The sequence below is a fragment of the Polypterus senegalus genome, chromosome 12, assembly GCF_016835505.1.
Source record: "Polypterus senegalus isolate Bchr_013 chromosome 12, ASM1683550v1, whole genome shotgun sequence".
NCBI classification, from domain to species: domain Eukaryota; kingdom Metazoa; phylum Chordata; class Cladistia; order Polypteriformes; family Polypteridae; genus Polypterus; species Polypterus senegalus.
In genome coordinates this window covers 95,263,190-95,286,872 of record NC_053165.1, presented here as the reverse complement: position 1 = coordinate 95,286,872, position 23,683 = coordinate 95,263,190, and the positions used below count along the sequence as shown (strand labels likewise).

General features: G+C 37.4%; 2 protein-coding genes across 7 annotated transcripts in view; both read right to left on the bottom strand.

Annotated features, from left to right (window-relative positions):
• The window catches only part of LOC120541395 (A-kinase anchor protein 13-like), a 300,746-nt gene that overhangs the window by 254,043 nt on the left and 23,020 nt on the right, over nt 1-23,683 (bottom strand). The gene's annotated exons all lie outside the window — the stretch shown is intronic.
• LOC120540502 (jerky protein homolog-like) lies at nt 5,163-7,111 on the bottom strand. The gene is made up of 3 exons (XM_039771343.1): nt 7,055-7,111; nt 6,116-6,729; nt 5,163-6,000 (listed from the first exon to the last, which is right to left on the bottom strand). Exons 1-3 carry the CDS (start codon nt 7,109-7,111, stop codon nt 5,163-5,165), a joined length of 1,509 nt encoding a protein of 502 aa, XP_039627277.1.

Below are 23,683 nucleotides of genomic sequence, written 5' to 3'. Positions count from 1 at the left end.
TAACAGCTGCAGTACCTCACAGACTTCAGCTTTGTATCAAGAAACTAAATAAATGTGAATGGTGCTGAACAATGTGCCCTAGAGGTGTGTGATATGTATCAACTATGATATCTTAATTGCTGTTTTAACAATGTGCATGCCGACACTGAGAATGTCACTCATTTTACTGAAAAGCATCAAAAACACCACCATGAGAGACCACGCATTCACTGCATCATGCAACCTAGTCTTACTGGGCCAGACAATTCTCAAATGAGAATACACATCTGGGAACGATCTATTACACAGGTGTCGAACTCCGGTCATCGAGGGCTGCAGTGGCTGCATGTTTTCATTCTAACCATCTTCTTCATTAGTGAGCCATTTTTACTGCTAATTAACTTCTTTTGCCTTCATTTTAATTAACTTGACTCAGGCCCCTTAGTTGTCTCTTTTTCCTTAATTAGTAGCCAACAATAATGAGACACAAAACAAGCCACCATATGACCAGCTCACCTTTGCCCATTACACAATACAGTGGTGTGAAAAACTATTTGCCCCCTTCCTGATTTCTTATTCTTTTGCATGTTTGTCACACAAAATGTTTCTGATCATCAAACACATTTAACCATTAGTCAAATATAACACAAGTAAACACAAAATGCAGTTTTTAAATGATGGTTTTATTATTTAGGAGAAAAAATCCAAACCTACATGGCCCTGTGTGAAAAAGTAATTGCCCCTGAACCTAATAACTGGTTGGGCCACCCTTAGCAGCAATAACTGCAATCAAGCGCATGATAACTTGCAATGAGCCTTTTACAGCGCTCTGGAGGAATTTTGGCCCACTCATCTTTGCAGAATTGTTGAATTCAGCTTTATTTGAGGGTTTTCTAGCATGAACCGCCTTTTTAAGGTCATGCCATAGCATCTCAATTGGATTCAGGTCAGGACTTTGACTAGGCCACTCCAAAGTCTTCATTTTGTTTTTCTTCAGCCATTCAGAGGTGGATTTGCTGGTGTGTTTTGGGTCATTGTCCTGTTGCAGCACCCAAGATCGCTTCAGCTTGAGTTGACGAACAGATGGCCAGACATTCTCCTTCAGGATTTTTTGGTAGACAATAGAATTCATGGTTCCATCTATCACAGCAAGCCTTCCAGGTCCTGAAGCAGCAAAACCATCCCAGACCATCACACTACCACCACCATATTTTACTGTTGGTATGATGTTCTTTTTCTGAAATGCTGTGTTCCTTTCACGCCAGATGTAACGGACATTTGCCTTCCAAAAGTTCAACTTTTGTCTCATCAGTCCACAAGGTATTTTCCCAAAAGTCTTGGCAATCATTGAGATGTTTCTTAGCAAAATTGAGACGAGCCCTAATGTTCTTTTTGCTTAACAGTGGTTTGTGTCTTGAAAATCTGCCATGCAGGCCGTTTTTGCCCAGTCTCTTTCTTATGGTGGTGTCGTAAACACTGACCTTAAATAAGGCAAGTGAGGCCTGCAGTTCTTTAGATGTTGTCCTGGGGTCTTTTGTGACCTCTCGCATGAGTCGTCTCTGCGCTCTTGGGGTAATTTTGATCGGCCGGCCATTCCTGGGAAGGTTAACCACTGTTCCATGTTTTTGCCATTTGTGGATAATGGCTCTCACTGTGGTTCGCTGGAGTCCCAAAGCTTTAGAAATGGCTTTATAACCTTTACCAGACTGATAGATCTCAATTACTTCTGTTCTCATTTGTTCCTGAATGTCTTTGGATCTTGGCATGATGTCTAGCTTTTGAGGTGCTTTTGGTCTACTTCTCTGTGACAGGCAGCTCCTATTTAAGTGATTTCTTGATTGAAACAGGTGTGGCAGTAATCAGGCCTGGGGGTGGCTACGGAAATTGAACTCAGGTGTGATACACCACAGTTAGGTTATTTTTAACAAGGGGGCAATTACTTTTTCACACAGGGCCATGTAGGTTTGGATTTTTTCTCCCTAAATAATATAAACCATCATTTAAAAACTGCATTTTGTGTTTACTTGTGTTATATTTGACTAATGGTTAAATGTGTTTGATGATCAGAAACATTTTGTGTGACAATCATGCAAAAGAATAGGAAATCAGGAAGGAGGCAAATAGTTTTTCACACCATTGTACCTGAAAATAAAGAAAGGTGAAGGCCTCAGTAAGGTTGATCTCTCAGGTCACCAAAGCATTTTGACAGTGCTTTTAGAAAAGACTGAAAAATCAACAGATCTGGAAATGTCTGCTATAGTAGAATGAGAGCAGCAACAAGCCATTGAATTAAATAACAGGCTTAATTAACTGTAAGAATGAGCTACTCATTAAGAGACTGGTTGGAGTGAAATTGGTTGGAGTTTGAAATCCCAGTTAAGCCTGTCATCTGTTGGCTCGTTTCACATCTCATTTCTGTTTGGCTGTCATTTAATGAAGAAATAAATCAATTCAGAGGATTCAGACTGAATCCTTAAAAACAGGGCTATTGAAATGAAGGGAAAAGGAGTTAATAGCAGTGAAAACTACTCGCTGATTAGGAAAAGGGTTAGAATAAAAACCTGTAGCCAACACGGCCCTCTAGGCATGGAGTTGGACACCCCTGATCTATTGTATAGCTTGTGGTGAACAGCAGTGAAATCCTGCACTGAAAACGTTTACCACACGGGTCTTCTTACAAAACACCTGCCCCCCTCAAATCTTCCAGTCCATGAAGTTTAAACTGGATTCTTGAAGACAGCAAAAGAAACTAAAATTGCTATTATCTGTTTAGGAGCTCACTTGCATAAGGTAACTGAATCTTAATTAACCTGTACATTCTTATGAGCACTACGACAGAAGAGACACGTTTGAGAAGTGCGTCCTTCTGCTACAGTATCTCTGCCATTTTGATTATTGCATCACTACAAGTCATAACAGACAACAGTCTAGATAAGCATTGTGGACTGTAGATATATAATGTGTTAAAATGCTGCAGCTATTCTGGCATGACATGTTTGCATTTCCAACTAGACAGTTAACTGTTAACTTTCTTTAGTTATTCTTTTAGATGTGCCGTAGGAAGATGGTGTGCAGAATCCTGCATGCTTATACTGAGTCCACTGAACAAACCAAAATTCAACCCCCACCCAAGAGAAAGAGAGGAGAGCCAACAGCCTGAGCAAATCTTTAAAAATCAGCAAGGAAGTAGGAGTATCCTTTTTGCCGATATAGATGCTTACAATAAGATGTTATTGAATAAATCCTGCGATATTTAAAAATGTTCTTAACAGATCCCCTCTGAGGATTTGATTTTTTTCCAGTTTCAAATAGTACAGAATTTTGACTTAAGAGTTGGGGTGGGATTCTTCCAATTGAGCAAGATAAGTCTACTTGGCAGTAGTGAGGTAAAGGCAACTACAGTTTCTTTGTCCTTTTCCACTTTAAGCCCATCTGTGAGTACACAAAACACAGATGTTAACAGGTTAGGAGTGAAGGCTGTCTAATAGGCATTCACAGATTTTTGTCCAAAATGATGTGAATTTGGTGCACACCTAGAAAACACTGCCCCGTGAGGCTGGAGCTAGACTGCAGCATTGACAGCGTGAATCTTGCCCTGCATACATTTTTGACCATTTTAAACAAGATAAATGCACTTGATAAAAGATATTAAGTTAAACGATTGAATGATTTGCGTATATGGCGCTAGAGTATATTCTATGCATGGCTGCCTTCTACTCCTTGTCTGAAATATTAAGTGAAAGGTGTTTTCCCCAACGTACCGTACCCTGAGATCTTTACAAGGAAGGGATTTTAAAATGTCTTTATATATTATAGAGATTCAATCCGAGTACTCAAGACTGATTGATATTTCTTCTGGTTCCTTTCAGCAAAGTTTCTAATTTGAAAGTAGTGGAATAATTGTGTTGATGAGAAGTTACATTTGAAGCATAACTATTCATAGGATGCAATGACGTAATCTATGTACAATTCTCTAATTGTTTTAATCCTGGACATTATCCAAAGCTAAAAACTGTGAATGTTTGAAAGGTAAGAAAAACCTGGTTGTCATGTAGAAGTGCAACAGATAAAAGCTACTCTTACTTAAAGTGCTTACTACATTGGTTCCATAGTCTGAGTGTGTATAAGTATTTACTGTTACTCTCAGTGCACCATTCGGAGTATTTTAACTCACTGTATTCTGTGTGGAATCACAGCTGTACAGCAGCTGATCAAAAAGATCTACAGCGGGCTATGTCGAGAGTGCAGAGGATTATCGGGATACAGCATCTAGCCCTGGAGAACATTTATACCACACGCTGCCTCAGCCATGCACAAAGTCTATTTGAACTTCTCCCATTCTGCAAATACTTTAGAGCCTTTCCTGCACAAACCTCAGGGTTCAGAAACAGTTTTATCCCAAGAGTAATACCACTACTTAAGCCAACAAGTACTACGTTTTTCCTTGCCTCAACTTTACATTCACTGAAAATCTTTTTATTCCCCCACATGCTTTTGTCATTGTCTTTTAACCAAATACTGAATGGGGAAGGTGAAATTTATATTAAAATACTTTATACTTGCCCAGGATTTATGGAGCTGAAGTGCGTGGAAGTTACACACGGTTTTGTGCATCTGAATTTTTTTGTGTGTATACACATTTCCACTTTTTTCTGTACACCATGTTGTAGTGTGAGATCTACGCAAAGCGTTATGCATGAGGCCGCAGGTCTTTATGGCTTGTACATTTGCTGCCCAGTAATAAAACTAAAAGTTAGGTAATGTCATGCCCCCTACTGCTTTAGGTCGTTGTAGAATCAACCTTGGGACGTGTGGATGTTTCGAATTCCAAATAAATGAGGTTATATGATTGAATCTAATTTCTTAAAAAAAGATTTGTTAATGTATATGGGGATACAGTAGAGTCCCGCTAATCCGAAAATCCGCCTAATCCGAACAGGACTAGGGGAAAAAATACAGTAATTTTTATAAAATTTCTGAACTGGGAAAAGTAAAGAAAACAAGTTTTTTCAAGTTATGTCGTACGTTTAATGTACATTTAAGAAACTTGTAATTTTTCAATTTCGCTGTCTAACTAAAAATCCAAAATACAGCCTTACTTCAAATTGAAACAAGTTAGAATTTACTCACATATGTAGAATCCATGTTCTACAGCATTTACACAAAACGTAAAAAGCAAACCATTATCTAAGAGGTAAAGTCAGTGATCTTCTTCTGACGCAACGAACTAAAACGGCTTGAAGAAGCAATGTTTCGCCAACGCCGCATAAACATAACATCTGTTGGGGTTGCATCGGCGTGTTGCTCAACGTAGCGCAAAGCGAGATCAAGGGCACTGGCTGCGCAGTGTGTGGAACAACATCAGTCGGCGCGTCCCCTTCCTCCTCACTGTCGTCTGCATCGAGATCAGCTGACGTTCCCTGCACAGCTGCCACAATGTCTTTGTCTGTGTATTCTTCATGGCCACAGTCGTCAACGGCCGTCCACTCTTCCACGCACTCTTCTTCTGCATTTTCACAACCTGGCATTCTTTTCACCAATTGAAGAAGTTCGCAATTTTCTTTTGTCGGGGGGAAAACTGTTTGGACAAACTCTAGCTCAGGCCAGAGATTTTTCCAAGACTTCTGTAAGGATTCCTTGCGTGTGTTTTCCCAAGCTTCAGCAACCCAGTAAATAACATCTTTGATGTTCATTTTCTTGAGTTTATCCAAAATTGTTAGCTCTTCATTATCTTCAAGTAGGCTACGAAGAAGCATTTTTCTATAATTCTGTTTCAAAGCCTGCAAAACCCCTTGGTCCATTGGCTGCAAAATCGATGTGACATTTGGTGGGAGAAAAATAGCCTTGATATCATCGCAAACAACTTGCATTTCTTCTGGATGTGACGGAGCATTGTCTATAAGTAACAAAGCACGAGGAGGCAATCCATTTTCTTTGTTAAACGCCTTTACTTTTGGCACAAATTGCTTGTCAAACCATTCTTGGAACAAGGCACGATCCATCCAAGCTTTCTTTTGATTTCTGTAAAAACAGGAGAGAGTTCATGTTCATGTTCTTAAAACAGCGTGGTTTTGCCGATTTGCCAATAACCATTAGTGGAAGCTTATTTGTGGCAGAAGCATTGCTGCAGGCCAACACAGTTAGGCGCTGTTTATCCATTTTAAACCCTGGTGCAGATCGTTCCTCTTGTGATGCAAGACTTTTGGTAGGCAATGCTTTAAAGTTAAGTCCTGTCTCATCTGCGTTGTAAACTTGCTGGGGCGAGTAGGAAGAAATGATGCATTTGAACTCCTCAAGGTATTCAACAGCTGCTTTGTTGTCCGCTGACAATTTCTCCCCAGTTATTGTAAGCTGCCTGATTCCGTGTCTTTTCTTCCATCGGTCTAAGAAACCACAACTAGCCGTAAATGATACGTCACCATCCATGAGCTTGTTCAATTGAAGCGCCTTTTCTTGAATTAGAGGGCCAGTGATAGGGATTCCTTTCTGTCTTTCTTGTGTAAACCATAAGAAAAGTGCTTCGTCCAATTTTTCGTAAGAAGACACTGTCGTCTTGCTACGTTTTTCAATCGTTTTTTCACTTGTGGTAGCGCAAAACTGCTCAATTTTACCTCTGTTCTTTTTCCAATCGGAAATTGTTGCTTTCCCGACACCAAATTCCTTCGATAACTGAGTGGCACTTTCACCTTTGTCAAGTCTTTTCAACACTTCCAGTTTTTCTTTTAATGTACACGAGTTATGTTTACGTTGCTTGCCATGATGATTAACAGCAGGGACAAGCACAGAATGTAAAGAAACCACACTACACACCACTCACAAGGACTCACAAAACACAGGGCAAGTGCGCGCACACGAACAATAACATTGCACAAAACACATCACTCGGCAGTAGCAGGTGGCACACTGACTCAGTCACTCATAGTTTGGGAACGGAAATCAAGAGGAATGCGTAGGTCTAGGTCACTGCCCTTCCGCTACTACTCATGTACCGCCCGTCATATCGATTTTACCTCCGATCACAGTCACACTACAGTGCAGTTTAAATAGCAGTGTACTAAAATACGTAATTTCTTACCTTTAATTCTTGACACATCAGACGCTTAATACGCCTCATAAAGTCAATATATGGCATTATATGACAAAACTCCGCCTAATCCGAATTTTCGCTAATCCGAACAGGGTTCGGTCCCAATTAGTTCGGATTAGCGGGACTCTACTGTACTTAGAAAAAAAATTCTGAATGTAAAACCTGTATTTTCCGATAAAGTCCCTCATTTGGAGAGAGCATATTCTAGATCTATTCTTTTCATTTTGTTGATTAACTCTGATGCGTTCTGTTTCCAATTTTTTTTTCGAGAAAGATATGAAATAATTTGTCCTCTTAAAAATGCCTTCAGCATTTCCCAGAGTATTCCTGCAGAGACCTCTAAGCATGCATTTGTCTCTAGATAATAATCAATTTGCTTGGTTATGACACCAGCTAAGAGATGAATGTGTAGGGCACAGTGATTTAACACTAGAATTACCAGAGCCTACGAAAAAACTCGTAAATCCGTCCCACCTTAAATCACTTCTTAAAACCGTTCTCACCTCTCCAGCGTCTTTTGTTAATCTAAATGTGCTGATAAAAGAAAAGCTGCAAGTAGCCGGCTATTCCATCACCCCACCGACTTAGAACGTGCACAAACTTCTCCCAGCTCATGCCTTGATTGATTTTCTGGTAGTGAAGTTTTAGAGTGGAAATAATAGATAAAAGATCAGAAGGGCATGGTCGGAGATAACAATAGTGTTGCACTTGCAATATTTGATGGTGGGAAAATAACTATGAAGAAATAACCAGTCCTTGAGTAATTATGTACTGATGAGCAGAAGGAATATGCTCTTAAACTTGGATTTAAAAACTTTTATGGGACTGATCAGTTATGATCCACTGCAACTGTTTATTTAATTATTTTTACAGATTTAGATGTTAACTCCACTGTAGATGAAGACCCATCTCCAGGTCTGGAAAAATTAACAAAAGTCTCCAGCCATTACAATTTTATTAGTGTTCAAAATTGGGAGTTTATGCAAATGTGTTTTGGACAAAATCACTATCGTCCACATTAGGTGCATTGATATTTATCAAAATCACTTTAGTATTAAATAAATTACCCATCACCATGACCGGTCTCCTGTAAAAATACTATCTTGGCATTTACACCTGTTAGGTGAGAGAATACTTTCTATTCATGTTTGAGACCTTTGAAATTCCCGCTCACAAAGTTCAGTTTGGTCATAGAGACACTGCTTCTGAACTTTTGCAGTCTTAAGTAAATTGTTACATATGCTAGCTTAGACCTAGATTTCATATCATTGCCAGGTGTTATGGCTATGGAACCTATTGCTATGCTGGTATTTACAGTTATTGAGGTTGAAAAGATAAATAAGAAATAGCATTCCTATTTTTTACTCATTATCTACCCCAACCCATTTTGCTTCCCCAAAAGAGGCTTGACCACGAAGTCCCGGTCCTCTGACATGCCAAGAGACGAAAACCCCAGCAGCAGGGTATAAAATAATATTCAGATATGATAGTACAGTCTAAATACAATAAACCTAGGATATGATCATAAACAGTCCCAAAAAATGAACCTAGGGAATAAAGTTAAACAGCTCCCATGGAGACTTAGGTAACGAATGACAGTGCATTCTTGATACAATAAATCAAAGGTATAATGTTTAAAAATATACATATTTTGAAATTCATATTTTCACAAACCTAGCAGTAATCAGAAACCTGCTCTCTGTCAGATCAAATTAACGAGAGCGCCTCTGCTCTTTGCAGTTTAAAATCACTGTTCCTTCTTTAAGCGTCTCCTTCATGAGGTGTTTGGTTTAGAAAAGTAATGCTCAATTAGAGGTCTAATTGTTCCCACCTTAAGTAAAATTCACTCATGGCTATCACTAAATATGTCTGACACGGCAAGACCACAGGTAGCTTAGTAGGATAGACTACTGTTCATGCAGGTTAAGAGAGCATACAGTAAACTAGTATAGGCATACACTAACACCCCAAGCTAGCACAGGTAATTTAAAAATTTAAAAAAAAAAAAAGTGAACAGATGGCACCTGGAGACAAAATGCAAACATCGGAATCACAATATGCATTGTTAATTGCGAGACCAGACAGACAGACATTTTATTATTCCCAAGGGGAAATTCACATACTCCAGCAGCAGCATACTAATAAAAAACAATATTAAAGTGATAAAAATGCAGGTATAACAGACAATAACTTGGTGTAATGTTAACGATTCCTCAACCCGTGGTGGAATTGAAGAGTTGCATAGTGTGGGGGAGGAACAATCTCCTCAGTCTGTCAGTGGAGCAGGACAGTGACAGCAGTCTGTCGCTGAAGCTGCTCCTCTGTCTGGAGATGATACTGTTTAGTGGGTGTAGTGGATTCTCCATGATTAACAGGAGCCTGCTCAGCGCCCGTCGCTCTGCCACAGGATGTCAAACTGTGCAGCTCCGTGCCTACAATACAGCCTGCCTTCCTCACCAGTTTGTCCAGGCGTGAGGCTTCCCTCTTCTTTATGCTGCCTCCCCAGCACACCACCACGTAGAAGAGGGAGCTCGCCACAACCATCTAAAGAACATCTGCAGCATCTTATTGCAAATGTTGAAAGACGACAGCCTTCTAAGGAAGTATAGTCGGCTCTGTCCTCTCTTGCACAGAGCATCAGTATTGGCAGTCCAGTCCAATTTATCATCCAGCTGCACTCCCAGGTATTTATAGGTCTGCACCCTCTGCACACAGTCACCTATGATGATCACAGGGTCCATGAGGGGCCTGGGCCTCCTAAACTCCACCACCAGCTACTTGGTTTTGCTGGTGTTCAGTTGTTGGTAGTTTGAGTCGCACAAGCAAGCAATTCTGCAATGTTGGAAATCGTTTGCCATTTAAGACAGCTCAACAAATTACTGTACTTGTTTCACCAGGTAATCCATGGGAACAAAAAACTCACATAATTGTGTTGCATAATTCACAAGTCCAGTATTCATTTGAATGGTCAAAATGTGCAAAAATGTTTGCATTTTTGACAATAAAACATTAACAGTTACTTCCTTAAAACTGTTACATTGAATGTAAAGATGGAAAACGTCATTCCCACGATGCTGTGCATTTGAAAGAAGGTCAGGTTTCTTCATCTTCAAAAATTGTTCTGAGCACTCTACAGTCAATGGTATTTCAGCCTTTTTGTTCAACATGTAAATCTAATTTACCTACAATACAGCTTGACCATATTTCTGTGGCCTAATGCTGAAAATTAACAACTGCAGTTGCTGAATCTCAATGCCTTGAGGATATCAGACACATGAGGAGAAATTGCAGGGATGACAAGTTTTACAGCTTTCAAATTTCCAAAGTATTTTTTCATATTTTCATAAATATACTGAAACTTTGATCCATTTTTCATTGTAAACAAAGCTGAAAGAGTTTCAGAGAGAGTCGCATGTGACCTGTTACAGGCTGCCGATTCTGGATTATTAAGCAATTTCATCCTAACTGTTCTTAGCTCGGCAAGTGATCCATCACCTATTCATGGATCCGGACTGATTTAACAAACAGGTCTTTATTCATCTAAATAATATCAGTTCTCACCATTCATCAGATGCACTGGTGTGCTGCAGAAATCAGTAATTTGTTCTTTTTTATTTCTTTAATTCTTCCTCTTGAATCAATTATGTATCACCATGATATTCAATTTCACCGATATGTTGGTGACATTCAGTTTTACTGGTCTACCAAAACCTCTCTAGTGTGTCCTCTCTCTGTTAGGTTTTGTTATTCAGTGATATTAAAATTTGAAAGATTCACCATTTCCTCAAGCTTAAAAAGTGACAGGTATGAAATTCTCGTAATTTGCTCAAAGGTTATCCTTTCAAAAATTAGCAATGACGACATCTGCAGTGAAGGCACTTTAATTCTTGTATGCTCTTAAGGTAGTATTGGAAAACATTCCATTTTTTTTTAATCCAATTTAAATTTTTCAATAATGGTACTGCCTTTATCACCTTTGTAATATTTCATGACTTGGTCTGTCACTGTTTTACTCTTTACCTTAGACACCAATTCATACGTTTGATTCTTAAGGTTATACTATTATGAAGGTCTACTGTCTGATATTTAAGTTTAAAATATAAACAAGCTACAGTTACAGTAATTCATGTTCTGTATAAACTTAAATGTAGAAATATCAAATTAACTACAATATTCTTAAGGCAACTTACATTTAAGATCTTCTCAAAACTTTACATGCTATCCATTTCTCTGCACTTCTATTCTTCTAGACATCTTGTTGTTGTTTATCAGCCCAACTCTCCTCCAGAGGAGGCTGGGATTTTAGTTAAACTGCTTCTCTGCTCTGGAATTCCATTAACCCTTGTTTTCTTAATTTTATTTCTTTACTAAAATAAATAAATAAATAAATAAATAAATAAATAAATAAAACACTCACCTTGTCAAGCTTGCCTTCTATTTGGTAAATTATACTTTCTCTAATTTTACTATTAATTGTCCTTTAAATTGCTTCACTTTAATAGTTCTCTATTTTGTGACTATCATCTAATGTGTCTTTGAATGTCCTCAAAGATGCAATTAAATAAAATGTATTACTATTTATTTATCATTTACAACTCTAATCAGGAAAAGTGAAATATTGCATGAATTTAGTTCTTAAAGCAAAAAAATTAAGATGCATAAAAGATGAAAAATGTCATTCTTCTGTAGTTAAGAGTATTAAATTTAAAAAAATGTAAAAAAAAAAATTACTGGTTAGAATGAAAGGAGACATTAGGGCTGCAAAAAAAGAATGATACTGGTTTTGAGAATGTCACTCAACTAAATTCCAAAAGTATACCTAAACCACATGCAAATGAAATAAGCTAAATACCCATCATCAGAAACAAATGCAAATAAAATTAAGCTACGCGTTTCTGCAATGCTTTCATTATGATAGCAGTAACACTTTTACATGCTCTGTGTGTATTATTTTTGAACCTACCTTGCCTTAGATGTTTAAACTGAAAAACTGATTATATTTAAATTTGCATTGGAAAGTGTAACTGCTTTGTGACTCTTTGTGAGGTCTTTTAAACATTCCTGTTAGATCAGAAAGGAGCAGTATTTAATCAATGAAGCAAATTGTTTTATATTTGGTAAGACAATAAACATCTTCAACAAAAATGAAACAAACATAACTCCGTTTGGGAGAATTTTAAGGTAAAGTGTGATGGTGATGTCGTCTGCTGCAAACTCCATCATATCGGACTGCAATACAAAAGTGGCTGGTCAAATATCTCAAAAACTAGGGTACATGCACCAATCAGCCACTACATAAAAAAAAAATGACAAGTTATGTGAATAACATTGATTATCTTTTTAAAAAGGTTACAAGTCAAAGGATGGGATATATCTGGCAGCAATATATTTGACAGCAAGTGAACAGTCAGTTCTTGAAGTGGATGTGTTAGAAGCAGGAAAATTGGGCAAAGTAAGGACCTGACCGACTGCCAAGACCCAAATTGTGACAGCTAGACGACTGGGTCAGAACAGCTCAAAAACATCAGGTCTTGGTGGGTTGTGTCCAGGTGTGAAGTGGACCACTAGTGAACCACAAAAGTGGTTCAAGAAAGTACAACTGGCGAACCAGCGACAGGGTCATGTACACCCAAGGCTAACCTGAAGCATGTGAGGAGCAAAAGCTAGCCCGTCTGGTTTGTTCCCTCAGAAGAGCTACTGCAGCACAAACTGCTGAACTTAATGCTGGCCATGAGAGAAACGTGGCCGAACACACAACGCATTGCCAGACAAGTCAGAGTGCCCAATGCGGACATCCGTCCTTTTTTTTTTTTTTTTAGATCATGTGGACAGTCAAGTGCATGCAAGATGTTTACTGGGGCAAGGGATTGCAGCACTTTAGGAAGAAGGCAAGCTGGTGGAGGCAGTGTGATGTTCTGAACAATGTTCTGCTGGGAAACCTTGGGTACTAGAATTCATGTGGATGTTTCTTTGACACATACCAACTAACTAAAGGTTGTTGCAGACCATATAAACCCCTTCACGGCCATATAGTGTCAAGTAGCACAACTAGAATCCACAACCTCAGGGTCTGAAGTCCAAGTTCCAAAAGCTTTAACCACTACATCACACTGCCTGCCAGGACTAATTTAAGTAAAACTAGTCTTTAAAAGGAACATACTAATTAAAAGGAAAATATCTTGCACTAAGTTCAGGATTGAATGCCAAGTTCAAAATGATTTTTTTTTTTTTAAATCAGCTACAACTATAAAAGCTCAAGCTTGGATTTAAGTGATATATGATTAATTTATACAAACACTCTTTATAATGAATTGCAAAAAATGGGTACTGTTTACAGAGATACAGCAGACAACAGAGAAACAGAAATATTTGGTAACTTGCTCAGGTAACAGTATTCCCATGGATCTTACCAAACCAGCAACACCATAACTTCCATTTGGGAACCTTGGTTTATCTATTCATCCATTTTCTATATGGTTACACCTGTAGTAGTTAAGTATAATCACACAGCTGTTGAAGTCACAGTGACAATTTGTACATTTAATTGCTGCAGGACAGAATGCTTGTCAATGCAAATAATAGTACTTTGAAGAACTGATGAAATCTCAACTGTAACACAAGAACGACTAGTAAGTAACTTGGCTGGATAAAGTTATTTAACTGCTGTACAGACTGACCAACAAAAATAAGTATGAGTCATTAGAAGGGCATGCCACAAACAAAGAATGCAGTAGCTCTCAAATATTCGATTGTAACAGTCTTGCCAAGTCACCAAGAATGACTATTTTACAATGTGCTATCCACAAGCTGAGGTTTAACAAGAAACACTTTGGCTAAACATATATTGTGAGTTTCATGAATTATTAACTTTGTCAACACACTCCATTGCAGACACTGTGGGGCAGAGATTTTTTTTTTTAATATAAAACACACACACACATCAGCCTGTGTCTTAGTTTGTGCAGGTGGATTTAATGGCTACTAACTAAAATTTAAAAAGCATTAAACAGACTAGTGACAAGATAAAAGTTTCCTGGTATTCTAAAACATGGCAATTAAATAATAATGTATGAATAAGAGGACTTCGAAGCCACCATAAAAACCAATTTTGTTAATGAATGGCATCTTTCAGAGTGAAATTTAATATGTGTAGTTGACAATGCTGTGAGGCAATTACTCCTTTCCCACTGTAAACAGCTATAAGGGACATCAACAATAAGCTAGTCAGTGCCACAAGGTGTTTTTTTTTTGTGTAAGCACATGCTGTATGTACAATCATAAAACTAAAGGTATAACTTTTAATAAGCCAACATTTCTTTAAGCAATGGTGGCAAACTGTACACAACTGAGTATAGTTTACATTGCTTTTACATGCCATTGGACAAATTACTGTAGCATTAATATGAGGTACAAATCCACATTTCCCACCTTCCCCTATGCTGGAAAGAATATTGCTCAGTTTCGAGGACTCAAAGCATTTTTGCAATATATAAAATTATTTTACAGTCCCTCCCTTTCAAAGATCCAAGAGGACAATGGGAAAAGGATCTCTCACTCAACATATCAGAAAAAGGAGTGGAAGATAGCAATGCAGAGAATTCACTTGAGCTCCATATGCGCAAAGCATACAATTATTCAACTCAAAATTATATATTAAGCACATCTGTCTCACTTAAAATGTCCAAAATGTTTCCAGGGCAAGATCCAACCTGTAAAACGCTGCAATCAAGCTCCAGCCTCACTGGGTCACATGTTTTGGGCCTACACCAAATTAACATCATTCTGGACCAAAATTTTTAAGTGCCTTTCAGACAGCCTTGGTGTCACAATCCCTCCTAACCCATTAACAGCTGTGTTTGGTGGGCTCACAGAGGGGCCTAGTGGAACGCAACCTCCGCGATCGAGGAGGGATTACTGTATTACAACAATGTGTTTGGCACTGCCTAAAAGACAACACTTTTTCACAGAGTTAATTTAGACCAGAAAAAAAAAAAAAGTACACAAGTAGTCCTGCAGGTGCCAGAACTGATGTTCTCCGAAATTTGTTTTATTTAACATACCTGCACTAAAATCACACTATTATATATTAGTCTATTTTTATATACAGTAGATACCAATTATTTTGAAAAGGTAAAAAAAGGCACTGTCAGTTAAAACTATACAAAATATTTATTCACACTGAAACATACTTATCCCATAGAACTGAATTATTGAGGGAAAAAAAAAACATGCAAATAATTACAAGCAGGTCTGTAGTAAAGCAAACAGGCTGGAAGAAAGGTGTTTTTGGCATTTTGCTCGGAAGCTCTAAACACCAACAGCAGCACACTGAAAGAATATATGCCAAAAGCTCCTAGTCAACATCTAAAGCAAGCAGTGTTGACCAAACGTTGGCTAGAAGTAGTTCATACACATAAGCAATGGCAAATTTCTGATCACTTGAAGATAATACTACAATGACTGCTTTCACAGAAATTCTCAACTAACAGTCTGTCAATTATTTCAGAAGTTGGTTTTTACAAAAGGAGCCTTAAAATGCAAGAAATTAAAGAGGGAGAGGATGGTAAGAGATTTGGAAAAATTAACACATCACTAATCTGTGAAATTAAAACGCCCATTAAAAACAAGTTTCAGCATTTGTTAATGATATTAAGTTAAATGCAAGTTAAACAGACTGACGCAAAACACAACAGGGAATGCCATAAAACTTACAATTTGACTTCTTGATAAAAATGCTTTAAACAATTGCTATAAAAAGCAACTTTAAAGAGCTCTCATACACAGACAGAATATTTTAATTTTGATTTTATTAATATAAATTTTAGCAATATTTACTTTCATAGCTGTGGAGTCAGAAACAATTCCTGGGCTATTGGAGTTGGAGTCAGAAAAAGTTACTTACTTACTGAGTAAATGCAAACTGTAATATAATTTGTTAAAATTTCCAATTTTACATATACCAATTCAAATAGGCTATTTTTTTCTTCTAGCCTTTTGATAAAAATATAACCTTTGTTAATTTTGTAAGTTTTGCCTTTTGTTTAATTTTACTCAATGTAAAATATTTAATAAGTCACAACAGCATCGCTATTGATTTAAATCCAAACTCAAATAGGTTATTATGCTAAAAAGTAGCCTGAAGATGCACGCTGGCTGAGATAAAATACTTTGTATATTGTGTGCTTTCAGTCAACATAGTAAATACAATACCATTTAAAATTTTGGTGAGTGCTTCTTTTTGGACATTTTTCAACCCAGAACTGAAATTTAAAAACACCAGTTAGTACCTTGTAACACAAGTAAAAAGTATATCAATATTTAGAGGTGTTAATGCAGTTACAAAGTTTTCTCTAATAACCAATTAGCATGTAAATATGACCAATTAAATATATGCTAATACAATTTACCTTTAGGACATTAAAGGAATTGCTGCTAAAAATGGGGCTTTGAAGACAGATTTGAATAATAAATGAAGAAAAAAAAAATCACTAATTTCAAGTAGTAATAGCCATTATATACACTAATAATGCCTTAGCTATTTTTAAATCAATTTAATATCTTGATAAAAAAAAAGTATCAATATCAATCACAAATACAATACTCCAGATGACAAATGGTTGCAAATGCTACCAAAAAATAGGCTTTGGCGATAATCATTTCTACTTAGTTCATGAAATCATTGAAACTTTAACTATATTTTAACAGATGCAAAAGGCCTTTTTTGTTTTAATTGTTGAGCAGCCTTTGGTATGCGAGTACAGGCACCACCCAAAGGGGACATCCTTGAGCTGCATAAATGCTGGTTTATACACTACCCTGGGTGCAAAGAATACGCGGAGAAAATGACATCAGACTTAGAAATATTTTCACACACGTGTCTCCAAGTTCATGATGCAGCTGATGTGGCAGTCGTGTATTCCAATGGGTGGATTTCAAGGAGAGGCTGGTTACACTTGTTCCAGAATGATGAATGAAGGGCTGATTATGACACAGCAGGTCATCAAAACGCAAAGACGACACGCAAAACATTTGAAATTCATCTGTTTATCATGCAGGTTCCCTGGTATAAGGATATCTGTGCCCCGTCTGATTTGGTGCTGGGGCACTAAGGTGTGATTTTCACAGATCTCCTTGTGTTCAAGTATCTTTGCATGCAGTTTCTCTTTTGATTTAAGCCTGCCTGAGGTTTCCTCACACACAGCAATGTGACCAAGTCTGAGTTTTAAGGTTGCAGGTTAAATAAATGTTGTTGCTTTTTTTACTGGGGTATTCTGTATTTGATGTCTGACAGTAAACTTTGTTAAAATGGTATTGATAAATGCCACTGTTAGTTATAGTGCGCACAACAAAATTACTTAATATGTTCGGTTATCAATACATTTTTCAACAGGAGTTCATTAACAAAGAAACATGGGAAATAAGATTTAGTAAAAACTAACAGCAGTAATTATAATTAATAATTCATTACTTGACACTCAAAGTTTCTGCAGCACACTGAGCTAGAATAACTTGCTCAGTATAAACATGTAATGTCCCAGACACAGTGATCTCAGTCAGACTGAAAACTAAAACTAAGGGAAAGTCAGTGAGTAGTACTAATACAGGTATTACTTTCCATAATATCCAACTCAAAGGCGCAAGTCTCACCAACTTTAGAGAACCTTTATTTGCATGCTGAAACAGTGGAGGTTAGAGTCAAGGAACTGAGAAACCAGTTTGAAAATGAGAGGTAATCACAGGAAGGAAGCTCACATGGGTCTGAGATCATTCGTTGCTTCTTAAGTCTTCTATCATGATTCATGGCCATATGATTTAACCACTTTTGGAGAAAATGAGATTGACACTTTAAATGGTATCAAGAAGTCTTCTTGAAGAATGTAATGTCAAGGCTGTACAAATGGAATGGGGGTTGCTAAAAATTCTGATTAAAGGCCAATTCTCAGTCTTCTAACAGATGGTGGTAAGTCTTACTGACAAAAGAGCTTAATTGCACAGATTTGCACAATATTCTACATCTTGTTGAGATCATGCTCGTTTTGCTTATATCAGCAGTTAAATGTGAATGTGGCTTTTCAGTACAGAACAGAATAAAATCAAAACTCAAAACCCACTTAATGTCTTAACCTAGAAGGATTTATTCAGAATCAGCACAGAAGGCCCATCACTTGAGCAGTCTGATCCCGAGTCCTGTGTCAAACGCTGGCTCACTTCAATCAAGAGAAGATGACTAGGGCCCACAATTTACCGCGGCCCGCGGAATTTAACGCCACACTGCAGAATTTAGGGTTTTGCAGCGGTAAAACGCCACGCCACAGAATTAACCTAACTGCCGCGGAAAATACCAAATCTGAATGAAATCTCACTATTTGAGGCATATTGATATTAGTATGATTAGTTTTGATTACTTCTTTAAGTTCTTGCTTTAGCCTATTGCATCATCTCATTAATATCTCGTTCGTTGCTACTAAAATCGAACACAGCGGAGCTACAGTCCAGTTAAAGAAGCTGTCGGTGTTCCTGCAAAGTACTGATAAACTTAACGAGCTGAGAGCTGAACTTGAATTTGTATCTGTTCACTGCCAGCCAATTAGGAACACTCTGACTTTTTGAGGCGCAGTCTTTCATGGCTGTCGATGTCAACAACAAAGTGCCCGACTTACTGTCTTGCCTAAAATCGTCCGGTTTTCCAATTGCAACCAGCAGCTGTGAAGATACAAAGCACAATGCTACTGCTAAACTTGAATAATATTTTGTGGGAACCAAACAGCTGGCAGTAGACCTATTCAGATCAGTGAGAATATTTGATCCACGACAGCTACCACTCTCATGGAAAAATTATGCTGATCATGCACAATCAGTGCCAACAATGATGGCCACAGCAGATGAATGGCAAGCTTATCTGAACATAGCATTTCGTGAAGTAATTCCAGCTGATATCACTGCTTTTTGGCGTGTCTTAGAGGACAGACTGCCTTGCTTAGCAGCTCTTGCTAAAGTTTACATTGCGTTGCCGATCTCTTCTGTTGATGTGGAACGTTCGTTCTCAAAATATGGATCGGTGTTGTCACCACTGCGATATTCTCTGTCACAAGAAAACCTACGATCTTACAGTGCCATTTTTTCTTCAACAATAAACAAACAATGACTTTAGAAACATTATTCGATCGTTTGTTTAGAATAATATGCCTACATATGTTTCAGCATTATTTGCCTAAAGCAAATCTGTGGATTAAAATGTGCGGATGTGAACGCTTTGATATACCCATTTGATTAGTATTATGAATTATGATTGATTATTAGGGATTAAGAATAAGAAAAATTGCATATATTTTGCTTGGGTTACGAATTAGTCTTATGGAGTTCTGGTACTGCATTTGCCGCGCGGCAGTAAATTGTGGGCCCTAAAGATGACCACATTACACTGGATGGCCCTCTGACACTAACATTCTGATGGTCAGTGACACAGGCTTAGAGCCTGAGTAAACTACACTGTTCTTAATGAGTGTACATAGTTTGCAAGTTATAATGACATTCAGTCATCAAGACAGACATGAAAGCACAAGGAGAAGGAAACAAATTTGGCATACATACATGAAGGTCAGTATGTAAAGAAACTGAAACTTTAATATTTAACACATTTGAATTTTTGGCACCTAAATCAAAGCTAGTGGCTCCTATTTTTTCTTTTAGGAGCTACTGGCTCCTTGAAGTGAATATTTGTCTGGAGTGCTGAATTTCTGGGCGATTCCAAATGTTTGACCAGTACTGTACACTGGTTTAAATTACAAATAGGAGTTGGAGGTATCATAAATTCAGGAGTCAGAGATGGGTTAGCATCAAATGTTGTGTAAAGATTCAACAGCATTGTTTACTTTTTCACTTATTGAACAGAAAATGAAAAATATTTTATGCACACATGACAAAATAAATCGAGAAATCCATAATCACAATAATTCTAAAGCACACCGCACAACATTCCCATTTCGGGGTAACAAGTATGATCCAAAGTTGATTCCAAAAGTATGTAAAGCAACTAGGGCTGCAATTAATGATATTTTATAAGTAATTGAGCCTACTGACTCCTCCCCCCTCCCCCCATTACTCTAACAACTATTTTTACTGAAAACAAAAAAAGTTTATGAATGTACTTGAACATTTAATTTTATACATAGAATGTGAAAACATCAGGATATGGAGAAAAACTAAAATAACTTGAGCAAGAATACAAACAAGACACCACCTACCAATGTGGTATTTAAGTCAAAAAAGCCTAAAAGCAAAGAGATACTTTTGATTAATAATGGACTTAACAACGTAATGTCAGTAGTCCAAATTGAAACAGGACAAAAATAATCAGACTTTTGAGTTCCTTTAGACCACAGTATTACAATCAAACCGGCCTAAGGCTCATTTCAAGTAGATTTTTAAAAAGCCATTTTAGTGATCACCGATCAAGTCTTTTTTTGGTGAATCGATCGATTGGTGCATTTCTAACTGAAATCATATTGCACAAGACAGGGCAAATTGTATCCCTTTAAGAGAAGACAGAGATAAAAACAATATTATATATTTTTACAGCCGTAGAGCAACAAATAATTTAAACATTTCAGTAACAGTTAATTTTGCACTGCTGATTTTGGTTCTGCTTCACACTTTGTTCTGATAATGACTGCACAACCAGCTTTTTCCTTTTAAACTTTCCAACTTGTTATTGCCATCATCACATTTAATTATTTATTCTTTATAAAAACAGTGATGAGCAGGGCAGATGATACATGCATAAATCTGTTAATTTTAAATTCTTGATGTTCATCTGCAATTTTTCACTCTTCCAAAAGAAGCCAACAAGATATCTTTAGAAGTATGCTACCACATCATTGCTTATTAATTAATCCAGTAAAAATCCCATGCAAATAGTTTCTGTGCATCTCACAAATGAGATCACTCAGAACAGTGCTGCTAAAAAAATAAATCAATAAATAAATACTCTTTTTCAGACATGGGAGACAAAATGAAAATGTGGAAGAAAACCTTTATACTGCAGAACACTCCCATAAGACTATGCACTAATATATAGTCATACATTTAAACAAAACTAAGAAAACATTTAACATAACCTAAATAACAAGTGGCTCTTATATTACTACAACTGAGATGTTAATACTACTAGACTGTTAATACATGAATATAATATATAGGTGTTTTGTTTTTTTTTTTATAAATTGCTACAGAGAGAATTAAAGGAGCTACAGGCATTTGTAAAAAAAGGGGTTAGCACATTTTGTTTATCAAGTAAAAAGCAGAGATCCGGTAGCCAGCTCAAGAGAAGTGTACCCTGACCAAATATAAACCGATTAGAATATAGGCAGATATTTACTGCAGCTAGTAATGATGATTTGATTTGCATTATGTTTGCAATTTAACATATTTGTACTGTTAAACTGTTTGCACCCTGTTTTTCTACATCAATACATTGACTTGTTAATTTGAGCTACCATAAGTGTAATCATTTTGAAAACTTAAAATCAAAAACATTCCAGAATGAAGTGTAGTTTGCCATTTTTCAAAATCTTATCTGCTTATTAATATTTTTATGTTAACTTCTTTACTCAGAATATGTTAACATAAGGGCAGCACGGTGGCGCAGTGGTAGCGCTGCTGCCTCGCAGTTAGGAGACCCGGGTTCGCTTTCCGGGTACTCCCTGCGTGGAGTTTGCATGTTCTCCCCGTGTCTGCGTGGGTTTCCTACGGGCGCTCCAGTTTCCTCCCACAGTCCAAAGACATGCAGATTAGGTGGATTGGCAATTCTAAATTGGCCCTAGTGTGTGCTTGGTGTGAATATAAATATGAACCAATTATTACCGAGTTTACTTTTTTTTCCCCATTGACTGTGGTCCAAAAATGATTACCATAGTTCCTGCTAAATAAATCAACCACCAATAAGACTGCCTTTACCCAGATTCCTCATTAAAGGAGGGAATAACGACAGCTATACTGCAGTGATTAATGATTCGATCCTTAGAATTATCTTCATATACTGTTATAACTGCGGTGGGTTGGCACCCTGCCCGGGATTGATTCCTGCCTTGTGCCTGGTGTTCGCTGGGATTGGCTCCAGCAGACCCCCAATGACCCTGTGTTCGGATTCAGCGGGTTGGAAAATGGATGGATGGATGTTAACATAGAAACTTTTTAAAACAGAAGCAGTAATCTGAAACTATAATTGATACAGAAAAAAATGTTTTGTATTGCCCAGGTCTGTGTGCATGTCTGACCTCCTGCGACACAAGATCACGAAAGACATACAAAAACATTTGAAAAGAAAAACATACCATTACAGGCTCTATGGAAGAGGAAGATTGAATGTAACTTTAGCATTATTTAATTGAGATACAAGTTTGGTAGGCTAGGCGTAATGACATGACTTTCAGTTTGAGGCAAGGAATAATTAAGAGTCATAGCCCACCCCTCAGTAAAACATTAACCTTATGCAATAGTATTTAATTACAGGTGACAAAAAAAACTTTCATTTGCCACTAGCTAGTAAACATTTAGATTTTCATTTGCCAAATCTGGGTGTTTATTTTTTGTTTCTGTTATTTTTCTTTGACACAGACAACGCTGCTAAATTATGGTGTTATATTACACTTATACAGTATATATAGTACACATACATGTGCAAAGTTAGCATGTGTGTTTAAAATAAAGTATATATTTATATATGTCTATCTATCCCTGGTGTTACTGCACCCCTGAACCTCCACTATATATCACCTCAGATAATAAAGAGAGAAAGCAAGGTCCCTTGGTTCCTTTTGGGACCATATGCTTTTGTTAGGTAAGGAAATGTTACAACCTCCAGGTATACCCCACTGGTTTTAGTCTCTCGTTAAAAAAGGGCACACATGCCTGCCAAAGGTTGGATTAGCATACTGGGAAAGCACTGTATGCTCCCACCAAAGAGGCCACTCACTTGCTCTGCAGGAGCCCTTGCTGAATTCTCTTCACGCAGTCCTGCCCTTTGTGCTCCTTACACTGCCATAAGTAGGACCTATCCAGCCACTTACCAATGTGATGCTCTTTCAAAATTCAGAAATATACTGAAACAAATGGCAACAAAATTCAAGAAAGACATTTACTGTAGAACAAGTACCGGTTTCTATATCAGACAACAGTAAAAAGGCCATTTTAATCATCCATTTACTTGCAAAAATTCACAATGCTCAAAAGCATCAACAATTTGTAATAAGCATAACACGTCTAACAGGATATGCTGGATATCCCATATTCAAACCAGGAGTGGTTAACAAGTGACTTGAAACTTAATAAGAGAACTTGGTGCCTTAAGGGGATTTAGTTTGCTCAGCCAGTTTACATCACCCATGATTTAAAAGGATTTTACGCCTATTCAGTGCTGCAATTTGAATGTAAGTGGGAGGAACAGTTGTAGAACCAGTTTCCAGGAATCTCCCATTACCAAGCTAAGATCAGGATCACAAAATAAAGAATGACTCAAGGGTTTGAGAAACAGAGAACTTTCAATCTGCTTTATGAGGAAGAAGTTAGAAAGGAAAAAAGACCATTTTTTTTAAGGTTATTCTATTACCAAATGAATTA